Source organism: Diplotaxodon limnothrissa, linkage group LG7 (genome assembly GCF_057381915.1).
Source record: "Diplotaxodon limnothrissa isolate DT_005_m linkage group LG7, D_limnothrissa_male_GT1.1, whole genome shotgun sequence".
Classification (NCBI taxonomy): domain Eukaryota; kingdom Metazoa; phylum Chordata; class Actinopteri; order Cichliformes; family Cichlidae; genus Diplotaxodon; species Diplotaxodon limnothrissa.
Window position 1 is genome coordinate 29,987,158 of NC_140602.1, and position 24,499 is coordinate 30,011,656.

General features: G+C 45.1%; 1 protein-coding gene across 2 annotated transcripts; it reads left to right on the forward strand.

Annotated features, from left to right (window-relative positions):
- The first annotated feature begins 194 nt into the window (after positions 1-194).
- xpo7 (exportin 7) lies at positions 195-24,499 on the forward strand. Of its 2 annotated transcripts, none has more exons than XM_085359568.1 (28): positions 195-436; positions 9,977-10,123; positions 10,909-11,002; positions 11,273-11,439; positions 11,803-11,868; positions 12,580-12,684; positions 13,282-13,447; positions 13,557-13,630; positions 13,711-13,830; positions 13,907-14,053; positions 14,225-14,397; positions 14,694-14,887; positions 14,962-15,067; positions 15,157-15,292; positions 16,149-16,222; positions 16,333-16,413; positions 16,775-16,838; positions 16,966-17,074; positions 17,352-17,458; positions 17,751-17,839; positions 17,937-18,044; positions 18,475-18,557; positions 18,646-18,860; positions 18,957-19,095; positions 19,202-19,359; positions 19,445-19,543; positions 19,627-19,754; positions 20,874-24,499. In XM_085359568.1, the coding sequence occupies exons 1-28, from the start codon at positions 425-427 to the stop codon at positions 20,965-20,967; spliced, it is 3,255 nt and encodes a 1,084-aa protein (XP_085215694.1). In that variant the 5' UTR covers positions 195-424; the 3' UTR covers positions 20,968-24,499. The 2 variants fall into 2 exon arrangements, with proteins under 2 accessions (XP_085215694.1, XP_085215693.1); XM_085359567.1 differs by lacking the exon at positions 195-436 and adding an exon at positions 1,601-1,679.

Below are 24,499 nucleotides of genomic sequence, written 5' to 3' on the forward strand. Positions count from 1 at the left end.
TGAAATACACCAATTTTTATACACTGCAGGAAAAACGAAAATAAATATTATACTGCAAATTTGCAAAAAAGCAGCATATGCATCAAAATAAACTATTTCCAGCAGTGCAACATGAGTCCTAAGCATCCCAGAAACGACATCCCAGAAACGACACAGAAAGTCAAAGATAACTTTTAAAAAGAGGCCCTGATCGCAAAAAAGACTACATTTCCGCGAAAATGACGTCACTTCCGGTTTCGGGCAGGTAATGGCGGAAATGCAAAAGTTCGCGCTGACGTCTATTCCAACGTAGGAAGTGTTTTGAACAGCTGATCAGATCGGTAAAGCGTGTTTCTGGAATATTATGTTTTTGTTCCTGCAAGCGCTTTTTATGCAGTTTTTGCAAAGCTTTATGTGGAAGGAAACCGTGACCTAGGACAAGCTGATGGCATCAGATGTAAGTACAACTCCTCCGGTTTCATATGCAAAAAAAATTTTTGCGCTAGCTTACGTGGTTGCAGTGCTACTGGGATTTAAAAATAGTTACGCATAACAGAGCGTTCCCGCTCCGATCGGCTCTAAAGGGTTAAATAAATGAAAAAATATGAATCTATTCCTTTCTGATTACTTTTGAGCTTACCTGTGTAGATCCACTAACATCCACCAGAGGGGGCTGCAGTACCCACAGCACACCTTCCAGTTTTATACTAAAACATGTTATCGTATTAGATGGCATTGTGCTTCACTGGACTACATCACTGTTGTGTTTAAGATTATGACTCAACGACAGAAATATTTTAATAATCCAGCGTTTAGGACATTCATTCAAACAGCAACAAAAATACAACAAGGGCTTAGATATAATATGACCAAAAAATATGCTAATGAGGTCTAAACTCATCTGAAATTAAACAATCCCAAATACAATCAAGCAAAAATATAATTATAAATGTAAATATAAATAATTAGTAATAATATAAAAATCGCAAGTGCAATAAATAAACACGAAATAACTTTAGAAATACAAATAAAATATTCAATTTAATAAATCATACATTATAATACTGTTCTTGTTTTTTGATGTTTTACTATATGATAAGATGTTATATTACATTTGTCCATTTAGGCCATCTATCTATAAGCACCTTTAAAAATGTCAGTTAAAATACTAATACTACTACTACTAATAATAATAATAATAATAATAATAATAATAATATTAATAATATGACAGTAAAATTAATTTAAAAAGTCAGAAATTTATTTAAAAAAGGTTTTCTAATGAGTTTGTAAAATGTCTGTCACTAAACAAACTCTGATTGTATGCATAACTTCTCTTTGTTACATGTTATTATGCATTCATGTCTCTATGTATTTGATTCCAGTGTGTTGTAGTGCATTACATTGTGTTGTATTGTAACATAGCGTTACAGCGTTGTATTAATGAGATGTATAGTTTATTAATCTATTTGTATTGTTAAATGACATTGTGTTGTATTAAATTGTTTTATGTTGTATTTAATTGTATTAAATTGTATTGTGTTATATTAAATTGCGTTCCATTGTGTTACATTGTGTTGCATCGTGCTGCTGGAGTCCTGACAGCGGCCACCAGCGGGGGCGCTGTTGTCACTTTGGTTACCCATAAGCGGGGGAGTGAGAGGTGCATGAAATGGAGAAAAATGGCGGATCATGTGCAGGTAAGCGGAGGTTTCATGTTTTTGTCGCGGATAATTTCTGTAGGCGGGCGCAGCTGAAGCTGAGGCCGGATCCGAGTGCGCCGCTCCCGGCACGGAGCTAGCGTGCAGCCGGTGCGTGCGGGCGGCGGCCGCGTTGGAGCTAGCGGGGAGAAAGAAAGGATGCGGCCGCCTGTGTTGACTTGTGGCCTGCTGTCACAGCACGGGCTGGAGGCTAGCCGCTGCTAGCAGCCAGGGGAGGGCTCGGGCTCCGGGGCGAACAAGGGAGTCTGCGGGCTCCGAGTGTCCAGCCTGGTGAGTTCCGGCGTCCGTGGCCATCAGAGGCGAGTAACCGGAGGGCGAGCGGCGGGAAAAATCGATGTATTTCAGTGAAGTAAACAATGAAACAGGCGGTTAGCTGCAGACGGATAGCTGCCAGGCTAGCACGCACGGTCACCTGGCGCCACCGGGAACCGCCGTAAACACGCTTATCCCAGACGGACCGGGCGCGGTACCCGGAGCTTCTGTCCCGGAGTTCCAGGTTTTTGTGTTTTTATTCACGGCTCGCTCCGGTAACGACACCCAGCCATGCAGCAGGCTAGGCTAACGTTAGCATATCTACACGTCAACTTCTCCCGCCCGAGCGTGTTTGAAAACATGACCTGGTCTGTGTGAGCGTTAGTCGGTGAAACAGGGCGACGGTACCGGGCCGGACCCGCGAGGGGCTCCAGGGTGAGGACAGCGGGGGTTTTTACCCTGGTGTGGGCAGAATGGAGCGGCAACTAGCCAAGGCGCTGTGCTCCGGCACATGTTTGGGAAGCCGAGGGATGAAGTTCAGCTGCTCTGGACTTCCTCCATGATGCCCCTGCAGGGAACTCTGTGAGGAGACTGTGGAGACTTTGTGCTGAGGGGCAGGTGAAACCCCGACAGGTGAAGCCAGCTTTCGTTTTCTCTGCTGGTCACATGAGCTGTGTGTGACATGACATAATATATTGTTAATTGCGCACAGCATGCATGAACTATGAGGAGAAACTCATCCGATCCTCTCATGTTAGCGGCTGTAACAGCTCGTTATTATTGTTTCTGCTTCAGAGTAACTTTAATCAGTTTATCTGTGATCAGCTTTAATCCCAGGAAGGATTGTACGAACTCAGGTGGGGCACAGATTCACTGAATGTGGTCAAAGTGGAACATCTCAGCCTGATTTCATTAATATTTCAATAATTTACCAGGTAATCAAACGTTCAGGTGAGTTTCTGAGGGATTCTGGGTAAACGTGTGACGATGATTTCAGGTTTTTCAGTCTCAGCTCTGGTCAGAATACTGGGGAGAAAATATTTATTAGTGATAAAAATGATAATATAAATTATTCTGGCAGCTATTTTCATGGTTATACAGATTAACTATAAATTCAAAGACATGAAAACAGCAAATTTTATAAAAACAGCTTTAAGTTAGCAGATTTAACCTAAAATAAAGTTTTTAAAGCTTTTTTTTTTTTACCTAGAAATGACACTTACTCCATCACCTACTCCCAGGTTTATGATCCTGTGAGTGCCATAAACTGTCTGATAATCCAGGTGAAAGTCTTCACTTATGTAATGGTTATACTGGTACCACTGAGCTGGATGTAGCTCATAAATTCATAATTAATAATGTGCCAGTAAAGTAAGAGAAGGGCCTCACGTCGGGCAGTTCTCGTAGCTGGATTAAGTTGAATTTCTGTGATTCTGACACACAATAAGCCCAGATCCTTGTTTTTAAGTATTTTTAGCTGAAATCTAACAGAACGAAGACTTAAGTATTTTTAATGATATTAAATGACTGAAAACGAACCACTTAAGTTCATTCTGGTGTTACTGAGACAGTTTTTGGTGGAATAAAGATCAGGCTGATATTTACTGTTCGTATCCACTGTGTGCTGTTTGCTTTCACTCAGCCGTTTGTCTCCAGACTGATGATCATGTGGCTGCCTTGTTCTGATGGGGGGTTGTTCACTTTCCTCACTGTAATTAAAATAACATTCACGTGTAATTTTTAAAAGATCGTCTTACGTTAGAGCATGAGCCCACACACCTTCATTGCTGTGATCAAACACTAACTTTAGTCAGTTCAGCTGTTATGAGCTGTCATTCAATGATGATGTGATGTGGCGAGTCGAAGGCCAACGCCATGCGGTCATGAGGTCAGAATCACCCGCCCCAGTCTAAAAAGTTCACGTTAAAGTCCAACGTTTACCCTGGTGTTCCTCACGCAGTCAGGCTGGAGTCAGTCCACAGCAGGAAAAGAGATTTGGGCTCTTTAGCTCCATAAAACAGTTTCTAATGTTTGTGTAGTGACAGCAGATGATGATGGAGAGGATTTTTCTTCAGACATTTCAGGCACTGAATCGTCTGTTTTTCATACACCTGTATGTTTATTTGAATAAAAAGGGGTGGCCTTTATTGACAGCCGTGCTCCTGTGATGTTCAGGACTCCTGCTAATGATGATTAAATGTCCATCTGGTAATCTTTAGATAATAGCTGATCAGCCGTCTGCTCCCTGATGCCTCCCACAGGTTCTCTGTTTATGGAGATAAGCTGCAGACCAAAAATCACCTCCTGAATATTTAATGATTCGGGAGGTTTCAAAGGATATCCCTCCATTATGTTTATTATGTTTCTGCACACATGGGCCATCGTAGCTCGAGCCTGCAGAGCTGTCAGGAGTTTATAGAATATAAAATACGTTAATAAATAAAAAATCTGCTCTCAGGTTTCGACTGAACCTATTCCTGTGAGGTGAGGTTATTATTTATTATCTCTGTTTTCTGATGCTTACCTCGGTCTAAGCAGAGACTCCCCAGCTATGGGACGCATCCTAGTCAGGTGCTGTGCGTCTGTGCTACGAGCTCCTCCCAAATCTGCCAGCCTGTCTCTGGTCTCTAAGGGAGCTCCAAGGGTCAGATCACCTCCATCCTTACACCTGCGATCCTGTCAGGATCACACCCGACCTCTATGGCGCCTCCATGGGACACTGTGTGTTTCCAGGTGGATTAAATGATAGTAGTAGTTGCATATTTGTGAAAAAAAAAAAACACGACAATGTTCAGTTTAAATACAGGTTATTTAAAGTCTTTGGTGAACACAGCTGCTGTTTGGACGCTTCGGTTGTTTTTGTAACTCACTTTCATTGAAGTGACTCTTCATGAGTTTAGATGAGGAATAAACAGTTTCCCGAGTCTCGCGTGCAGCTGAGTGTTTTATTCAGTGGTTTCATTCTGACTGGTCTGTGTGCCGTCAGCAGGGAGGTCGATGCTCCTGCAGCATCACCAGAGGAGGCTGAGATGTTTCTCTACTAGCTTACCTGTAAAGCTTCAGCCTGAAGCTTGGCTCACTGGCTGTTGGTGTTTCTGAGGTGGGCTGGACTCTCCTGAAGCCATAAAGAAAACACCTCTGTCCTCCTCCCACACCTGCACTGACACAAAGTTTGGTCTCTTTCAGCTGTTGCAGCATCTCATGGTCACTGAACCGGTGATGAAATCATCAAACCTGTGTGCTCGTGTCTCCAGCACGGCCGCAGCATGTTTCTAAATGATGAGCTAAAGCATGGCAACAGAGTTGTGGTTTGACGCCAGAAAAAGCTCCGATGCAGATAAATTCAGATCTGTGACATTCACACTGCTGCTCGCAGGCCTGCAGCTGGACTCAAGCTCACAGTACCAACCCTCTAAGTCAGATTTACCTTCACACTTACCTACAGCATTTACAAATTTGGGCTTTATATCTTTATTATAAAACTAAAAAACAAATGCATCTTTCTGTTCTGCAGTTTTTAGATGTCCTGAATATAATGGAGAAGAATATTGTTGAAGGAGCTTGCAGGGTTACGAGCAGGAAGTTAAAGATGTGCTTTCCTCTGGTTATCATCATTTTAGGACTAAAGTTATTAGAAACTCTTTGAGCAGACGGTCGAATAAAAAGAGACCAATTGTGTTAAGAGTTATTGACTGAATATGATAATTATGCAGACAAATAGACAGAATTTAAAAGGAATCAAAGGTTTGCTACTTCTTTCACGTTTGTTTGTGTTTCTGAGTCGTTTGTGACAGTAAATGTGAGTCTCTGGGTTTATTTAATTAAGATTAGACGTCAGAGTCAGCACAGGTGAAGTTTTCACTGTTTATGGACCAAAACACTGTTTATGGATTGAAAACACAAAGTTAGACCAGTGAGGACATGTTAGCTGCCACTGTAAAGAAACTGCATCCTTATTTCCACATGGATCAGCGTTAAAGCCGATTGATTTATTGATCGAGTGAGAGAAAGTTCCTCTCCAGTCCTTGTGATGGTGTGAAGGTGGAGATGAAGGGGAGGTCTGCATACAGCCCAGAGGCAGGAAGCCAGTACATTTACACCGTGATGCTCGGGTTAATGGTTGCTTTATGAGCCAGATTTTAAAATGTTTCCGATATGAGTGGTTTGAGGACTTTGAGTCGTATATCAGGGTGAAGTTGGTGTTAGCCAGGTAAAAATAAGGCTCCTCGATCACTTTAACTTTAAAGATTTTCTTTTTGTTTGATTGGTTTCTTATCTGTAATTGTTCTGCTGGAAATCAGGAAATTCAGATTACTTCCTCGAAGTCTTTCCTGTCCTGCTGAAAGCAGTTTTAGTTGAGCTGGTGAGAACTTCATTTCATGTAACTGGTCTGATGGTTGGAGGCTGCCGGCTCGAGTCACATCACATTTATAGTGATCCTTTATTTATCAGGTAAAATTCTCATTAAAAGTCTGTTTCAAAGGAGACGTATACAACAACAGTATCAGGACAAAGACGCACACAGAGCTGATATTCAGTCACAAACATGTGATCAAACAGAATAACAGGCCATCAAAAGCCGTCACTCTCAGTGGGATCTGAAGGTCGTGAGTTAATCTGTGACGCTGCTGTCGCTCAGTTTGATGGTTGTGAAAACTGAAATCTGAGAGTTTAACGCCAGCCCAGAAGTGTTGCTCAGTGGCAGCACGGTGAGGAAACTTTGTGAGGAAGTTGTAAAACCAGCTCCTGTGTTATGGGAACCAGTTCAAATGGCAGAAGTTCAGGTTAGTCCTGAATAATGAAAGTAAAGCATGCAGCTCTCTATGAACCTCTGTGGTCATTGTCTAGCCCAGATTTCTTTGTCATTTTCACTTAATTACAGAAGCTTTTATTTTGTAAAATAGACTGAAAACAGTTCATTTCATATTAAATCAACCAAATCAAAGGAAACTTCAGAATCAGCTGATTTCATTTTTAATTTAATTTAATGAAGCCATGAAAAATTAACCTTAATACTGTGAATGATTTCAGAGTTACAGGAAGTTTGGGAGCGTTTCTTAGATCTGGTTGATTTTCATATCTAAAACGGACTCAGCAGTCAAGACTCACTATCGTCCTCCCTCACTCTAATGGGACCAAAATAAACTTCACTTTTATTCACTCATAAAACTAACCTACAAACTCATCAGAAAGCGTTTGATGAGCTCAGAGGTCAGGTGGCTTGCATCCAATCAGACCTCAGAAGAGTCACCCCCTGCTGGTCGTTAGAGAGAGTGGATGTCACCTGTGAGATTAAAGCACCCAGAGTATGTATCTGCAAAATAAAAGCAGCAGTTAAAATCCAGAAAACATCCGTCTGCAGGCCAGACGCACGGCACAAATTTAAAAATAGAAACAGTTTGATTTAAAATTAGAAACTGGAAGCATCTGTCGGCTGCCAGCACCGGAAACATGCTCGTCATCTCCGAGCATGAAGTAAGGAGAGCCTTCAAGAGAGTGAACACCAGGAAAGCAGCAGGACCAGACGGCATCCCAGGTCGTATCCTAAGAGACTGCGCATACCAGCTAGCTCCTGTGTTCACTGAGATATTCAACATCTCTTTATCTCAGTCGGTGATCCCCACATGCTTCAAAGAGTCCATCATTGTTCCTGTCCCGAAGAAACCCCACCCTGCTTCTCTCAATGACTATCGCCCTGTAGCCCTCACCTCAGTAGTGATGAAGTGCTTTGAACGCCTGGTCAGAGACTTCATCATTTCTTCACTACCAGACACACTGGACCCACTACAGTTCGCTTACCGTCCAAATCGTTCCACAGACGATGCCATCTCTCATCTCCTCCACACATCACTCACTCACTTGGACACTAGAAGGGGGAATTATGTTAAAATGCTCTTCATAGACTACAGCTCTGCATTTAATACCATAATTCCCTCCACACTCACCACCAAGCTGGAGCATCTGGGACTCAGCTCATCTATGTGTCAGTGGATCTCCAACTTCCTAACTGGCAGACCACAGGCAGTAAGGATGGGCGGACATGTCTCAGCCTCCACCACTCTCAGCACTGGAGCCCCCCAGGGGTGTGTTCTGAGCCCCCTGCTGTACTCTCTGTACACATATGACTGTGTGGCCACTACCAGCTCCACCACCATCATCAAGTTTGCTGACGACACCGTCGTGGTGGGCCTGATCTCTGATAACAACGAGACAGCCTACCTGAAGGAGATTAGGAATCTGGAGAACTGGTGCCAGAGGAACAACCTCCTTCTAAACGTCAGTAAGACAAAGGAGCTGATAGTGGACTTCAGCACTAAGCAGGAGAGGAACTACCAGACCCCCGTCATCAACGAGTGCCCAGTGGAGAGAGTGGACAGCTTCAAATACCTCGGAGTTCACATCACGCAGGACCTGTCATGGTCCTGTCACATCAACACTGTGGTGAAAAAGGCCCGACAGCGTCTCTACCACCTCAGACGCTTGAGAGACTTCCAACTGCCCTCCAAGGTGCTCAGGAACTTTTACTCGTGCACCATAGAGAGCATCCTGGCGGGAAACATCTTAACCTGGTTCGGGAACAGCACCATGCAGGACAGACGAGCTCTACAGAGGGTTGTGCGGTCAGCTGAGCGCACCATCCGCTCCGAGCTCCCTGACCTGCACTCAATCTACAGCAGGCGGTGCTGGACCAAGGCCAGGAAGATCGTGAAGGACCTCAGCCATCCCAACAACAGACTGTTCTCTCTGCTGAGGTCAGGAAAGCGATTCCGCTCCCTGAAGACCAACACAGAGAGACTGAGGAGGAGCTTCTTCCCGCAGGCGATACGGTCTCTCAATCACACCACCTCACAGTACTGACCCACACATACAGTTCTTACACACACACTGGACTTTCTGGACATTGTTTTTGCACAACACTGGTCACTATATTCTTCATTTCCGGTTAATACTTGTACAGCTGCTGTTATTGTGTATATATTTATTTATATTTAGATTTCTTCATACATTCTTATATAGTTCTATACTGTGTATTTTGTTGTACAGTTATTTTATTTTCAACTTTAATTTATATATTTATCTTTATCTTATTCTTCCCAGTTAAATTTACCCTTCATTCTAATTTGTGTTGTACAGTTATTTCATTTTTAACCTTAATTTATATTTTATTCCTTCCTAGTTAAATTTACCCTTTTTAATTTTTCATATTTATTTCCTATCTTATTCATAGCCGTTTCCTTTTTTGTTTTCTTTAGGTCACGAGCAGTTGTCCAAGCATTTCACTACATATCGTACTGTGTATGACTGTGTACGTGACAAATAAAAATTTGAATTTGAATTGAATTTGCTGCACCGGGAAGAGCCGGAATCAGGCTGATGCCGACACCTCGGGAAAACATGGAAAATTTACACGAGGAAAAAAATTTATGAGGAAAACTGGAAAATGCTCTCGTTCTATTTTTATAACTTTTTTGCGGAATATCTTTTCGGTTTAGTTTTCTTTTTCTTAGATGTTATTAGATGTTAGGGGTGTGTGTGTGTGTGTGTGTGTGTGTGTTACTGTTGAACTTGAGTTTCACGTGAAGCTGAGTGTAAGCTGAGGGTCTGCGGGCATCACCGTGGGCGGGGTTTGGTGCTCGCCGCTTATCTGACGCCTGCAGAAGTTCGACACACATGATGCAGTGCTCTGTCATACCTCACTCCATGTACCCTCAACGCATCACACGAGTGGAGGTGGCTAGCGCACCTAGGTGGAGGCTGTAAACACCATCAGACCATCAGCTTCCACCTGCACTCATGCCGCTGTCCCCCATCTTTGGCCCTGTCGGTGTAGTTTTCCTAGAAAGTAACCCGAGACGGTTGGAGCAGATGGCGCTCGGCATGTGTGTCTGTGATTATGAGTGTGTAAAGCTCGGCATGGCTGCCCGTCTTATCTGCTGTGATCTCTGTTTGTCTGAAACGATGAAAGACTCGAGCCGGCTGCGGCTCACTGATAAGCCTGCGCTGTGTCCCTCTGTCTTATCCAGGGCCTCGCCCAGCTGGAGATCCTGTGTAAGCAGCTGTACGAGACCACCGACACCGCCGTCCGACACCAGGCTGAGAAAGCTCTGGTGGAATTCACCAACAGCCCCGACTGTCTCAGCAAATGTCAGCTGCTGCTGGAGAGAGGCAGCGTGAGTACAGACTACAGCCGGACTGTCCAAGCAGCTTCAGTTTAACTTTCCCACGTTAGCAGAGATGATGCTCTGCAGGGTCAGACAGTCCTGTGCCTGACCCTGCAGATTCAGATGAGACATGATGGGGGATTTTTGGAGAAGCTGAAAGCATGAAGACTTTCAGTTTTGTGCTCCATCTTTCACTTGGACAAAAGTCAAGTCAGTGAAAAATGAGGGGGAGGAGTCACGCCCTGATGAGGGTTAGCTGAGCACCGACTAATCCATCCACAGGTTCACCTGCAAAAGCTTTACCTCAAGGGTGGGCAGCGTTTCCTCTCATAGAGAGAAATGGTATCACACAGATACATGACCACAACGTGCAGACACACGATAAAATCCAAGAATCCCAACACAACAAATTTTTAAATATTTGTACTTAATATTTATATCATATTCGGTGCTTGATAAACACAAACTGAAATATTTCAAAGGGTTTGTTTTAATTGGGATGGATGAAGTATCGTGTCATCCAGGTGAAGATCGCTGACCCCCACACTAATGAGGAGGTAACTCTAAAATGAAGTGGAGTCAACTCGTACTTCATATTTATGAGCAGGTTTCTGTAGGTGTGAGGGTATATTTTAAGATTTCAATTTTTTTTCATCTGCCTGAGATAATGATGGAGCAACCCCTTCACTAACCAGCATATCTGAAAGGCCATTTCCTCTTCTGTTGTCAGAATAAAAGCATGTAGATGGCTGTCAGAGGAGATAACCTGACCTCACTGTTTTGTCTCCTGTCAGTCTTCATATTCTCAGCTGCTCGCAGCCACCTGTTTGTCAAAACTGGTTTCTCGGACCAGCAACCCTCTACCCCTCGAGCAACGCATTGATATCCGTGAGTATCTCCTGAAAAAAGCGGATAAACCCTGCAGGTCAGGTCAGTCTGAGGATTAAAGAGAAGCTGGAGTGATGCATTAACAGTCACAACAGAGATGCACTCATCAAACCTCAATAATGACAATGAAGATGTTTGTCTTTCAAAATAAAACAAAATCGACATTACTAGTTGAACAGGTTGTGGGGTTTTCAGTAAAGCAAAGCAGGGTGTTTTAGTGTCTTATTTTGAAAAGCCGCTGCTAAATGTTTTGTTTGTTTGTTTTTTCAGGGAACTATGTGCTGAACTACCTGGCGACGCGGCCGAAGTTGGCGGCGTTTGTGACGCAGGCTCTGATCCAGCTCTACGCCAGGATCACCAAGCTGGGCTGGTTCGACTGTCAGAAAGACGACTACGTGTTCAGAAACGTGATCGCAGACGTGACACGCTTCCTGCAGGTCAGAGCGCTGAAACCCTTCTGTCCTGTGACTCTTGTGTATATTTATTTGTTTAATTTGTCAGAATAAAAAGTTTTAAGCAAGTTTTTAAAAGTAAGAAGATTCAGCTTATTGGTTCGATCATTACCATGGTGATTTCGGTGCTTTTATAACTGTTAAGTAGGCTCATTTGATCTGGTGTAAATGTGCAGCGTACTTTGATGTCATAATGACTTCTCCGCATGGCTCAAACCTGCTTACTCTGTTTCTGGACCTGTTTTATTCAGTGTGTGAGAAGAAAGAAAGAAACAGGATCATTTAAGCCTGGATTAGTTTAACCTGATCTGTGTGCGTTTGTAACCTTTTGTGTGGTTGTTTTTACAGGACAGCGTTGAACACTGCATCATAGGAGTCACCATCCTGTCCCAGCTGACCAATGAGATCAATCAGGTAAGTCACAGCGTGCAATTTATGGAGGTGTGGCAGATTTAAACAGATCCTCGCAGTGATCGACGACCACAGCAGGCCGAAGAGTTTGCATGTTTGGTGACGTGTCCAGACCAAACTGGGTTCTATACTACAAAACGAGTTCAGCATATCCAGCATACCTTTCCTGTATCCAGATTCACTTACACTAACAGCAGCAGTCAGGATAAACAGTCACATGACCGTTAACTTGTAACTTGCTAACCCAGATTTCGCTGCACGTTCAACGAAAGTGATGATGTTGGCAGCATCTGACCAACCGCAAAGGGTCATTTGACCTTTACAGGCTCTACAGAACATGAAAATGATCCCTATGAGTGTCACCTGCTCCAGGGATGTTACCAAATACTGGCTCAGTAGAGCAAAAATAAATCAACCTAGTTATAATGTTCAAAAAAGTACAGCAGCTTTAAAAACAAGCAAGGAAATAATAAAGTCTCTTAAAAATAAAAAGTTCAGTAAGGTGGATTAAAAGAAATCAAGTGACTTGATTCCAAAATAAAATATATCTGTGTAATATACAGTGAGCGTACAGTGCAGGATATTGAAGCTAAACTCTGGAAGTGTCATTTTTATTTATTTTTTGTTGATGATGAAATCACCAGCATTAGTTGGTCCTCAGATTTTCTGCCGACTCTGATCTTTTTTTTTCTTTTCTTTTTTTTTTCTCCTCAGGCCGACACGACGCATCCTCTGACCAAACACAGGAAGATCGCCTCCTCGTTCAGAGACTCCTCGCTCTTTGACATTTTCACGCTTTCCTGCAACCTCCTCAAGCAGGTTTGTTTCGTCCTGTCGGCAGTTTCTCCCATACAGGCTTACATATACACTGCATTTCATTTTTGTACTGATTTCCCGCTTTTAGTTTTTTAATTATTTCAGACCTGTGTTATTTTATTTTTGTTCTGTATTTAATTTTGTATCAATTCCTCAATTTATCTACCTTAACTTTAGATTTATTCTTTTTCTTTGCATGTCCATGTTAGTCTGACGCTGTCAGAATAAAACTTGTCTTCTTTGTGTCAGATATTTAATGTTCATATTAAACATGAGTTGATGCTTCAAACAAAGAGCAGAAAGTATGAAAATGTGATCTCTGCAAGGAAAACATAAGTGCTGCCCTTAAGCAGGCTTCCACAAGTTGGCCAATCAAAAGAAAATGGGGGTCTTAAAGGCTGAACTAAGGCCCATTGTAGGACAAAGGATTATTTTGACCTGTGGATCACGCAAAGCTGCTATAAAAACTCATATAAAGATGTATTTTGAGTGAGGCAGCTCGCTGTGGACACTAACAGATCATATTAAATGCCTGAGTGAAGCTGATGATGATGGCGGTTTGTTGATGCTGATGATGATGATGATGCGTTTGCTTTTCAGGCTTCAGGGAAGAACCTGAACCTGAACGATGAGTCTCAGCACGGCCTGCTGATGCAGCTCCTGAAGCTCAGCTACAATTGCCTCAACTACGACTTCATAGGAACCTCCACGGACGAGTCGTCGGACGACTTGTGCACCGTGCAGATCCCCACATCATGGAGATCAGGTAGAGGAGCGAGGCGCCCGCCGCTTACAGATTAATGTGGTGTTGTTACTGATATTTACTGCCTCACGACAACATGAAAACGGTTAAATCTGTGTTTTGTCTTCTGCAGCGTTCCTCGATTCCTCCACCCTGCAGCTGTTTTTCAATTTATATCATTCCATCCCTCCATCCCTCTCCCCACTGGTAAGTGAGCACAGTCATGTGACTACAGCCTGCAGACTGATGCGTGAAGCTTTACTGTTCGTGTGTGTGTCTGGGTGCAGGTGTTGTCGTGTCTAGTTCAGATCGCCTCAGTTCGGAGGTCTCTCTTCAACAATGCAGAGCGAGCAAAGTTTCTGTCACACCTGGTGGACGGAGTGAAGAGGATACTGGCAAACCCACAGGTAACACACACCTGTCTGAAAACACACACACCTCTGTAGCTTCGTGTGTGTTGAACAATGTGTGTTTGTGCTTCAGTGTTTGCCCGATCCAAACAACTACCACGAGTTCTGCCGCCTGCTGGCGAGGCTGAAGAGTAACTACCAGCTGGGTGAGCTGGTCAAAGTGGAAAACTACCCAGAGGTCATCCGCCTCATCGCCAACTTCACCGTCACCAGTCTGCAGGTGGGTTTTTTAACTTTTTCCGTCTGTAATAGTGTATGTGTGTGTCATCCACATTTAAAAAAAAAAAAGTGTATGTGTGTATATATTCTCACACACACACACACACACTTACATCGTGGTCAAGCAGCAGTGTTGTGTACCTGACTCTTTACTCCTACTCTTCCTCCTCAGCACTGGGAGTTCGCCCCCAACAGTGTTCACTACCTGTTGAGCCTGTGGCAGCGCCTGGCAGCGTCAGTCCCTTATGTTAAAGCCACGGAGCCCCATCTGCTGGAGACGTACACTCCAGAGGTCACCAAGGCCTACATCACGTCCCGACTCGAGTCGGTCCATGTCATCCTCAGGTGAGACTTAAACCAACCTTAAAGTTAGACAGGATTTCATCTTGTTTGATTTTCCAGCAAAAGATTGCATTTCCATTTATTCCATTAATTTAATTAATGCGTTCATAAGATGTACATAAAAACTTAGATGTGTTGGGAACAGATTCTGGATGTTACTCCCATGATGTGTTCGGTGTTTGTGGCTGTGAATCGGTGCAGTGACGATGGTTTGAGTCTGAAGGGTTGGGTCGGTGATGGCTCAGGCAAACTTCACCTGAGGGTTTTTAGGGATGAGCTGAGCATGTCTCTGTCCGTAGGGACGGGCTGGAGGACCCTCTGGACGACGCCGGCCTCGTTCAGCAGCAGCTGGACCAGCTCTCCACCATCGGCCGCTGCGAGTACGAGAAGACATGCGCACTGCTCGTCCAGCTGTTCGACCAGGCGGCTCAAACCTACCAGGAGCTGCTGCAGTCCACCAACTCGAGCGCCATGGACATCACAGTGCAGGAGGGTAAGAGCGCGAGCCCCACCCCTGTGCTATTTTGGGGACTTCGGGAGTCTGACGCCTCCTCTGCTTCTCTGCAGGTCGGCTCACGTGGTTGGTTTACATAATCGGGGCAGTGATCGGAGGACGCGTGTCGTTCGCGAGCACAGACGAGCAGGATGCCATGGATGGAGAGTTAGTCTGTCGGTAAGAGTGCGAATGTGGCGAGCCGGTGTCTGGGGGCGTGACTTCCTGTCGCTGAAAGCCTGACCTTGCGTTTCCTGCGTTTGCCTCAGGGTGCTCCAGCTCATGAACCTGACAGACTCGCGGCTCGCTCAAGCTGGGAATGAGAGGCTGGAGCTGGCCATGCTCAGCTTCTTCGAGCAGTTCAGAAAGATCTACATCGGTGACCAGGTGCAGAAATCATCAAAGGTAAGGCGCGCCTCTCTGTAAGCTCCACCCCTTTCAGCTGACATGAATGAGCAGGTCTGACTCTGTGTGATCTCTCTGCTCAGAAACTGCAAAGTGTGAACATCCAGATAAGTGCTTGAAAGTAAATTGTGATTGGTGTTAGCGCCCCCTGCTGGCTCGCAGAGCATCATGGTGGTGTTTAAAATTCAGGATGTGGTGTTAGGTAGGCATAGAGTCAGCTGTGAGTCACATGGTCAGCCTCCTCCTCCTGCTCCTCCAGTGGTTCCCCGGGGCGCAGCAGTAACTCACTGCACAGAGTATATGATTATATATCTCTGCTGGCCCAGGAATGCCTCAGGATGCCCACGAGAAACTCAGAAAAGTCTGCAACCTCCAGAGCTCGGAGAATCTCAGTCGGTTTTGTCAAAACATCGGTCAAACCCGAGGCCTTACTTTTGGATTCAGTTCCAGTACCTGTTCTCGGGCTGGGAAGTCTGGCTGAATCTGGAGCGTTGTTCACACAGTGCTCGGGCCAAATTACTGATTTCTGGCTGGCTGGATTCAATCGATTTAGCGTTTTGGGGCTAAAACTAAATTTAGGGGAGTAGTAAAGTCCTGAAACCCTTTTTAAACGCTGAGGGTGATCAAGCATTCAGTAAAATGTTCAGTATTTTACTGAATGTGGACAGGTTTGATATTATTTTATTAAAATATTTATTATTATTGTTTCTGTTTTCATTGGAACTAAAGTAAAATAATAAGAAGCAGAATTCGGTGCAGACTGTTCCAAACTGAAAACACAGAAATGACTTGAAGCGTCCTCTGAAGTGGCAGCCGCGTGGTGATCATGTGACTTCCTGTTTGTGTTTGTTCGTAGCTTTATCGACGACTATCAGAAGTTTTGGGCTTGAATGACGAGACGATGGTACTCAGCGTCTTTATAGGGAAAATGTGAGTAACTGAAGTCCAGGTAACTCCGGCACACCTGAGAGCCGATGTTCAAAGTTAAACGAACTCTCAGCCGCTGTAAATATGTAGAAGTAAACTTTCCTCTCTTTCAGTATCACAAACTTGAAGTACTGGGGCCAGTGTGAACCAATCACCTCCAAGACACTCCAGCTCCTGAACGACCTCTCCTTAGGATATCCTTCATGTCTGTGACCCACACAAATGTTTTCATGTTGATTTAGTCTAGTTTTTATCTTTGCTGTTGTTTTTGTGTAGTGAAAGTAAAGCAAAAGAAGCCTTGCCCACCTGATCTTATCGTTAATGAGGGGCAGCCAATCAGAAGAAAGTTGTCTTTAAATGTTGAGCAGCTTGTTTCAGATGAGCTGAGGGCCTGGTGCCTAATAAATAAGGATAATTATGAACCGTGAGTCATGAAAAGCTACTGAGCAGGATAATGAATCCATCTTAAGGACTTAAAGGTTAAACCAGGCACTGAGTTAAAGGAAGGGGTGGGGCTCTGGGTCAGCGTTTTGTCCTTGACTTCACTGTCTGCACGTACAGCAGCGTAAGGAAGCTGGTGAAGCTCAGCGCTGTCCAGTTCATGCTGAACAACCACACGGTGAGTACTTCACATTTATCGGAGCCCAAGTTTCACATCTGATTAAAACGCGTTGAGCTGACACACAAGCATCACAGACGAAGAAGAAAGTGAGCTGTGATGAACTTCCTGCTGCTGTCTTTGTCAGAGCGAGCACTTCTCCTTCCTGGGAGTGAACAACCAGTCCAACCTGAGCGACATGAGGTGTCGGACCACCTTCTACACTGCACTAGGACGCCTGCTGATGGTCGATTTAGGTACGCAGACACAAACACACACGCTGGTGTGGCTTCAAGTTCTTCAGTTTCGGACTTTTTGTAGACTTCACTTGGCAAAAGGTCGCTGAGACACAGATCCAGAACGACCCACTGCGGCGCCCCTTGTGATGAAGAAGCAGCAGAAAGTTTTTATCTTGTAACAACACAAAAGCTGAAACAGGAGAGATACTGGTGCCTGGAAATGAAGTGTGACGTGGTCTGCAGGAGCCACACACACACAGTTTACACTGGGCCTCGTGTGTGTCTGTGTCTGCAGGTGAAGATGAGGACCAGTTCGAACAGTTCATGCTGCCTCTGACGGCGGCGTTTGAAGCAGTGGCTCAGATGCTGAGTACAAACACCTTTAACGAGCAGGAAGCCAAGGTCAGAACACCCTCACAAACATACAGACACATAAACAGCATCAGTTTTGTCAAACATTTATTTCTGCTTTTGCAGACACACACATTGTGTTGCTCGTGTTTGTGTTTCTGTGTGTGTGCGTAAACGCATGTGTGACACAGCGATGGCGGTGTAGCAGGGATAAAGAATAAAGCGGGTGTAACTCAGAGTTGTGCTAATAAAATTGTGACCCTGCTTAAACACGAGGAAACTCCAGCAGAAGCAGCTGAGCACATGTTTCGAAACATTGACCTTCCTCCTCTTCCTCCTGCAGAGGACTCTGGTGGGTTTGGTCCGGGACCTGCGAGGAATTGCATTCGCCTTCAACGCCAAGACGAGCTTCATGATGCTGTTTGACTGGATGTATCCTTACACTGACTTCAGATCAGCACGCGGTCAGATCCTGGTTTTTCTGTTTATTGTGTAAACGATGAAAGTGTGTCCTTAACCCGCTCCACAGATACCCGACCTACATGCCCATCCTGCAGCGGGCTATCGAACTGTGGTACCACGACCCAGCATGCACCACGCCAGTCCTCAAGCTCATGGCAGAGCTCGTCCACAACAGGTAAACCTGCCCAGTGACGAAGGGGCAGGTTTAAGAGTATGACCTCTGACCTCTGTGCTGTCACATCCTTACAACGGTTCAGCCTGTAAGGATCCAGAGACGACTCAAAGAAAGTAAAGGCAGCCCACTGGCGGCCTGGGATCAGCTATGATTGTAGCATTTTCCCTCCCAGCAGGAGCTGTGGGAGTGTTTTCATTGGTTCATTCTAAGAGTACACACAGTGAACGTCAGCAGAATAGTCAAGTTTTAAATGAGGAAGCCGCCTCAGAGGTCTGACACCTAATGTTTTCAGAGTTCTGGTGAGGCGTGACTAATGTAGATGGTTTTCAGTGATGTTTTACTCGGCTCAGAAACCAAAGCGCGTCTCCTTTCAGATCAAATGTAGAGGTGAAAGGTCACTAACTGTGTTTGGTTTTTGTTTTGTTTTCAGATCACAGCGGCTTCAGTTTGATGTGTCGTCGCCAAACGGCATCCTGCTGTTCAGAGAAACAAGCAAGATGATCACGACCTATGGTACAACCTTTGACCCCCACTCAACCGCCTCAAAGATATACCTGTCTTTGTTCTGGGCCGCTCATCGAGTTCCTGTTTTCTCCTTCAGGGAATCGGATCCTGACGCTGGGCGAGGTCCCTAAGGACCAGGTGTACGGGGTGAAGCTGAAGGGCGTCAGCGTGTGCTTTGCTATGCTGAAGGCGGTGCTCAGCGGGAACTATGTCAACTTCGGGGTCTTCCGTCTGTATGGCGACGACGCTCTGGACAATGCCTTACAGACCTTCATCAAACTACTGCTGTCCATCCCTCACAGTGACCTGCTGGTATGCTCCACCTCCTCACAGGTTTTTGTGACTTTGGAGACGTGGACTCCGTTTGAGTGAGTTTTTAACCCTTGACCTCTGGTCCTGTCTCTGCAGGACTACCCGAAGCTCAGCCAGTCCTTCTACTCTCTGCTGGAAGTGCTGACGCAGGACCACATGAACTTCATCGCGAGCCTGGAGCCTCACGTGGTCATGTACATCCTGTCCTCCATATCAGAAGGCCTCACAGCACTCGGTAAGGCAGCGACGTTGGTCAGGTGTGTGTGTGTGTGTGTGTGTGTGTTTCTGTGTGCGTGCGTGTGTGTTGAAGTTACATCATTGTGTCTTTGTGTGTGTTTCAGATACGATGGTGTGCACCGGCTGCTGCTCCAGCCTCGACCACATCGTCACCTACCTGTTCAAGCAGCTGTCGCGCTCCACCAAGAAGCGGCCCGCTCCCATGGCGACAGATGACCGCTTCCTGCACATCATGCAGCAGCACCCGGAGATGATCCAGCAGGTGAGCTGATCACACCTGATCACACCTGAGTCACCTGACCACACACACACACACGTGTTGACACCTTGCTGCTGTCGTTGATCAGATGCTGTCCACCGTTCTGAACATCATCATCTTCGAGGACTGCAGGAACCAGTGGTCCATGTCGCGGCCTCTCTTAGGCCTCATCCTGCTCAACGAGAAGGTAACTGCCGCTCGCACTCGCCTCAGAGGTGGCACCGCGTGGGTCAATGTGCGCTATAACACGTGTGTTTTTTCTAACTGCAGTATTTCGCTGACTTGAGGAACAGCATCGTCAACAGCCAGCCGCCTGAGAAGCAGCAAGCCATGCACTTATGTTTCGAGAACTTGATGGAGGGAATTGAGAGAAATCTACTAACAAAGAACCGGGACAGGTGAGAGCAGGCAGCATTCATCCTCTCAGGTGGTCAGGAACGTGAAAAACGGGTGGAGACGTGAGACACGCTAGACTCGGTCAGGATCGTAGCTTAGCGTTAGAGATAAAAGCCACTCACAGACTGTCACTCAGTCTGTGATCATTCAGACTCTGCAGCAGGGATTGTATGAGGTTGTGATCCACAGACAGGGTTACCTGCAGAAAGCCACACCCAGAAGTAGGTACAAACTAAAGGTACTGCTGTGGACTCGATTACTACTGTCACTGATTTATTACTCACTTAAACTGGAGGAAAACATTTTTTCTTGTGTAATCCTAAACAGCCTGAAAGATATATGAAGACCAGTGTTTAGTGATGTGGAACAGCGACACACCTTATTTTTGGAGACACACATTGTGCATTATAATATAACCTGCTGTCAGGGGGATGTCAGGGGGATCGGTGTATGGAGGAAGTCATCCAGTTACGTTAGATTACGTTGTGATCCCGAACACACATTTCCTCATCAGCTGGAAGGAACTGAATTAGGAAAGTAAAGCTGCTGATGGAGAACTTTCAGAAGGCGTGATGCAGCAGCAGCTGAAGGTCTGGGTGACCTAAAAGGGTGAAAACTGTGAAAAATGAGCTCGAAATAATTTCTGTACAAATATTGTGTTTGTTCGCGATCTATATCTAACCTCAAACAGAGTTTTAAACATGGCTGACGTGCAGATAATACTGCTGTTTGTGCAGTGCATGGTCACATTACTCCAGTCGAGCAGTTATACATCAGTCTGTGCTGTAACAACCGAAAAATCCTAATGATTCCCACGGTAACCCTTGCCCTCGGTAACTAACGAGTGTTTCTGTGCTGATGCCGCAGATCTGCTCCTCTCCACCAGACTTCATTCACAAAACCACAAATTTATTCTGTAAAAACACATCGTTACACGCTGGTCAGAAATTCAGGCCCTGAAAGGAGCACTGCCTTTCGGAGGTTTTCCACAAATAAACGCGTTTTAATGTGGGCGGATCTTAACAGTCAGGATTAGCTGGTTCTGACCTCCTGCAGGGGAACACTGAGGGGAGTTGTTCGTGTGCCTGACGAGGTAAAAATGCTCTGTGTGTGTTCTGCAGGTTCACACAGAACTTGTCAGTGTTCAGGAGGGAGGTGAACGACAGCATGAAGAACTCGACATACGGCGTCAACAGCAACGACATGATGAGCTGACATTCCACGCGGCCGCCCACCGAGTTCGCCCGGCCCCTCGACCCGCCTCTCCACGGCCTCCTACCCCTCACCTCTCTGCATCCCCCTCTCCCCCCCCGGGCCCGGATGCCCAGGGATCATCACCCCGCCACGACACCAATTCAGCCCTCCCCCTCCTCCTTTTTGATATAAGCATATATAAATATATACAGATCTATTTTAAAGCCAGCCCGCCGCGTCCGGCTCGCCTGGCTGCTCGAACAGAGGGGGGGGGAGGGAGCATGTCTGAGCACTCTGAATCACTGACAGGAAGTGGAGTGCGCCGCAGCCAGAAGAGGCGGCGAGGGGACGAAAGGACGAACGCCGGTAAACGTAGTAATCCGCTTCTGCCTGCCTTGTATAGAAACCACCCGAGAAACCAAGTGTACATTTTCTTTCGTAACATTTTGAACAATGTTTATAATGATCGACTTTAAAAACCCACAAAGACGAGACGACAAACCAACGTGTGATTGAGCTTTTTACAGAGTAGTGAGTTAGTGCACATGTCTGTCTGCGTGGGCATGAGGCCGGAGGGTGGGCGGGGCAAGCACAGGAAGCAGGTACACACACTAACGGAAAGGGAGGCTCAGAGCATCCATGTTGTACATTTTTCTCTGTCTCTGCTGCTTGAAGTGATGTAAATATTCCCGAATGACGGCCTCAGAGGGACCGTCCTGCTGCTTTTCCTCCTCGGTGTCACAAAACCGTCACATTTTGGTCACGGCGAGGTAGAAAAACGCCACCTCCATCCTCGTTTCCTGTTTTTCTTTGCCCATAAACACTAACCTGGAGGTCTTTGGGCTTTTCCGTGGTGCTCGGACAAAATTAAACACCTTCAGCAGACCAAACATCTTTCATTAGAGCTGCTTTTATTGTGAAGGCTCGCTAAACCTTCAGCTTAAAGTTGGTCTAATGTCAGCATGTTTGTCAGAGCGTCATAAAAATGATTTAAAGACAGAAATAGTGATTAGCTCCTGTTTTTCTTGGTCACGTGACACTTTTTCTCCAGCCATCATTTAAAAAGATTCATCAAAACCCCCGTGGTTGTCGTTGTTATTATTATTATTATTATTATCATTAACTGTAAGCTGCAGAACAATAAGCTGGCACGTCATCAACTTCAGTTTGACTAAAGCGTGATCAAAACAAAACTTTACCTCTTTATGGTTACAGTAAAACAAGCGATCACACAACACACAGGCTGACATTTCAACATTCAGGGAAGTTCAGGGTGTCATCAGGCTGACAGGAGGTTTGCAAATATAGAGGAAATCCTCAGAGAGGCTTCATCAAAGCCGTATTAGTATGATGATGATGATGATGATGATGATGATAATAATAATTATATTATTATTACTGGAGCTGCAGTGACGATTTTAGTGGCGACACAAAGTCGGACATAATTATCAATCTTCAGTCAGATTTTTGATTTAATAATCTGCTGATTATTCCTTGATTAGAGCTTCTGTTGTGACGAAGGGTCATAAAAGTTTTCAGTCTCAAAATGTTTCAAATGTTGAACTTTTAGATATTTTGTTCTTGAGTTCCAGCTCTTCTTTTTCCCGCAATACTAAAGCAGATTATTAACTTGCTCGTTCTGATGATTAATTAACGCTGCGTTATTTTAAGCGATTCATCTTTTGATTTTTAAACATTTGTCAAACATCTGAAGACGTCTCCTTAAAAGTTATTTTTCATTTTTTTCCCCGTTATTCAGATGTTATTCATTTATCAGACAAAATGATCTGCAGCATTTCAAACAAACATTTCAGACTCGAGCTCCTGAAGCTGGGGCACTTCCTGCTTTCGCCCCACTTAACAGTCCCCGAGTGAGTTTTCAGCTCTCCGATATCTTCACCTTAAAAATTCTCGTGCTTTCTGTAGATTTTTTTTTTCTCTTTGTAATGAAAATAAACTTTCCCAATGAAACCAGCAGAAAATGAGGATATAATCACACTCACTTATCATATTTTCAGTTGAATTAACACAATGAATCATATAAAACTAGATGTGAGGATTCTTTTTCAGACAGACTTTAAACAGATCGTAAAAGCGGCATGTTTAAACCTCCGTAAATCTGCTTTGACATCAGAGGAGTGTCGGAGTGCAGACGTCCTCTAATAATCTGCATGTTTTAACTTCAGCTTCTCGTTGCCTCGTGACCCGAGTGTTCATCATGATCACCAGCTGCTGTTATCGGCTTCAGCTCGACTAAAACAGAACCACACGAGCCTTTAAACGAGTCTTCAAACTCAGGAAAAACACTGTTAAAGTGATCACATGGTAACATTACAGTATTACCCCGATTCGCCTCGACGACTGGTTTAATATTGCGACTTTTACAGGATGTTGTCGGGTTAATAGAGTTCATGTCTCAGATTTTCTGTGTTGATGTTCTTGAGTGTCTGACCGACAGAACAAAGTCCAAAACACTGAATCCACTGATCGAGGAAAACGTTTAAAGCTGAGCTGAAACCTCCACAGATCTTCAGGCAGCACCAATTTCTACCAAGTCTCAAGTCGAATACGGCAACATGACTGCGTTTAAAGACTCGTGACCAAGAAAAACCACACAGGAAGTCAGGGAGGAGGGTCACCGTTTGTTCATCGCCACATGAATTGTTTCTTTGACGGTTTTTGGAGTACATAAGGTCATATTTTCTGAAATTTCAGGTTTCACCACGTTATTTGTTGTTTTCATGCAGTTAAAAACGTGAAATCCTCTCCAGCGTCAGCTGACTGAATTCACAGAAAGTGATGGAGGTTTTTTGTTTTGTTTTGTTTTTATTGTAAAAAAAAAAAAAAGCAGCAGAACTTCCCTTTAAGGCACCCGTCTGCATCGCCGCGGCTCTGCCTTCCTCTGAGCATGGCGGCTGCGCCAGTGGTGACGTCCTGCAGGTGTCGCACGCCTGCTGCTTGATGAACGTGTAAGCAACATGGTCACAGCTACATTTTCCCCTCTGGTAGGCTGGGTGCAGTTTCCACCATTTTGTTTACACTCTGGATTCCTCGGACCAGGTCTCGGCCTGCCCCCCTTTTTTTAGGGAGTCCTTTTTGGCGTGTGCGTTGATGTTGTGTGTGTTTGCGTGTGCGTGGAGTGGAGTGGCTCTCTGTTGCCTGGCGTGCGTGTATGTGGTGTCTCACGGTGCTGCGACGGCTTGAACCCGCGATGGAGCTCAAACAGCCAAGGTCTGAGCCACCAAGCGGGAAGCAACAGGGGGAAACCATCGAGGCGGGAGTGCGGCGAAGGCGTCCGGATCGGTCGTCAAACCTTGGCAGAAGGTGTACAAAGAGAAGCAGGAAGTGGAGTCTATTAGCAACTTGTGTTACTCTCTACGATGTTGCTGCTAACTGTTTGTGACAACTAGCTCATCTCTAACCATGTCAGCACTCACGGATGTTTATTGAGGTCCTAATTTTTTGGCTTGTGTCCCTGATGTGAATGTGTTGGGTCCATAGAGTGAATAGCTGTTTGAGTTGTTTGGATGTCTGCTACATATAGTGTAAGCAT

Bases quoted from the DNA above. Each gene is read 5' to 3' on its own strand.
- xpo7 (XM_085359567.1), top strand. From the start codon at position 1,647: ATGAAATGGAGAAAAATGGCGGATCATGTGCAG. The intron at 1,680-9,976 runs GTAAGCGGAGGT...TGTCTTATCCAG, and splicing joins AAATGGCGGATCATGTGCAG to GGCCTCGCCCAGCTGGAGAT. The intron at 16,223-16,332 runs GTGAGTAACTGA...CCTCTCTTTCAG, and splicing joins AGCGTCTTTATAGGGAAAAT to TATCACAAACTTGAAGTACT.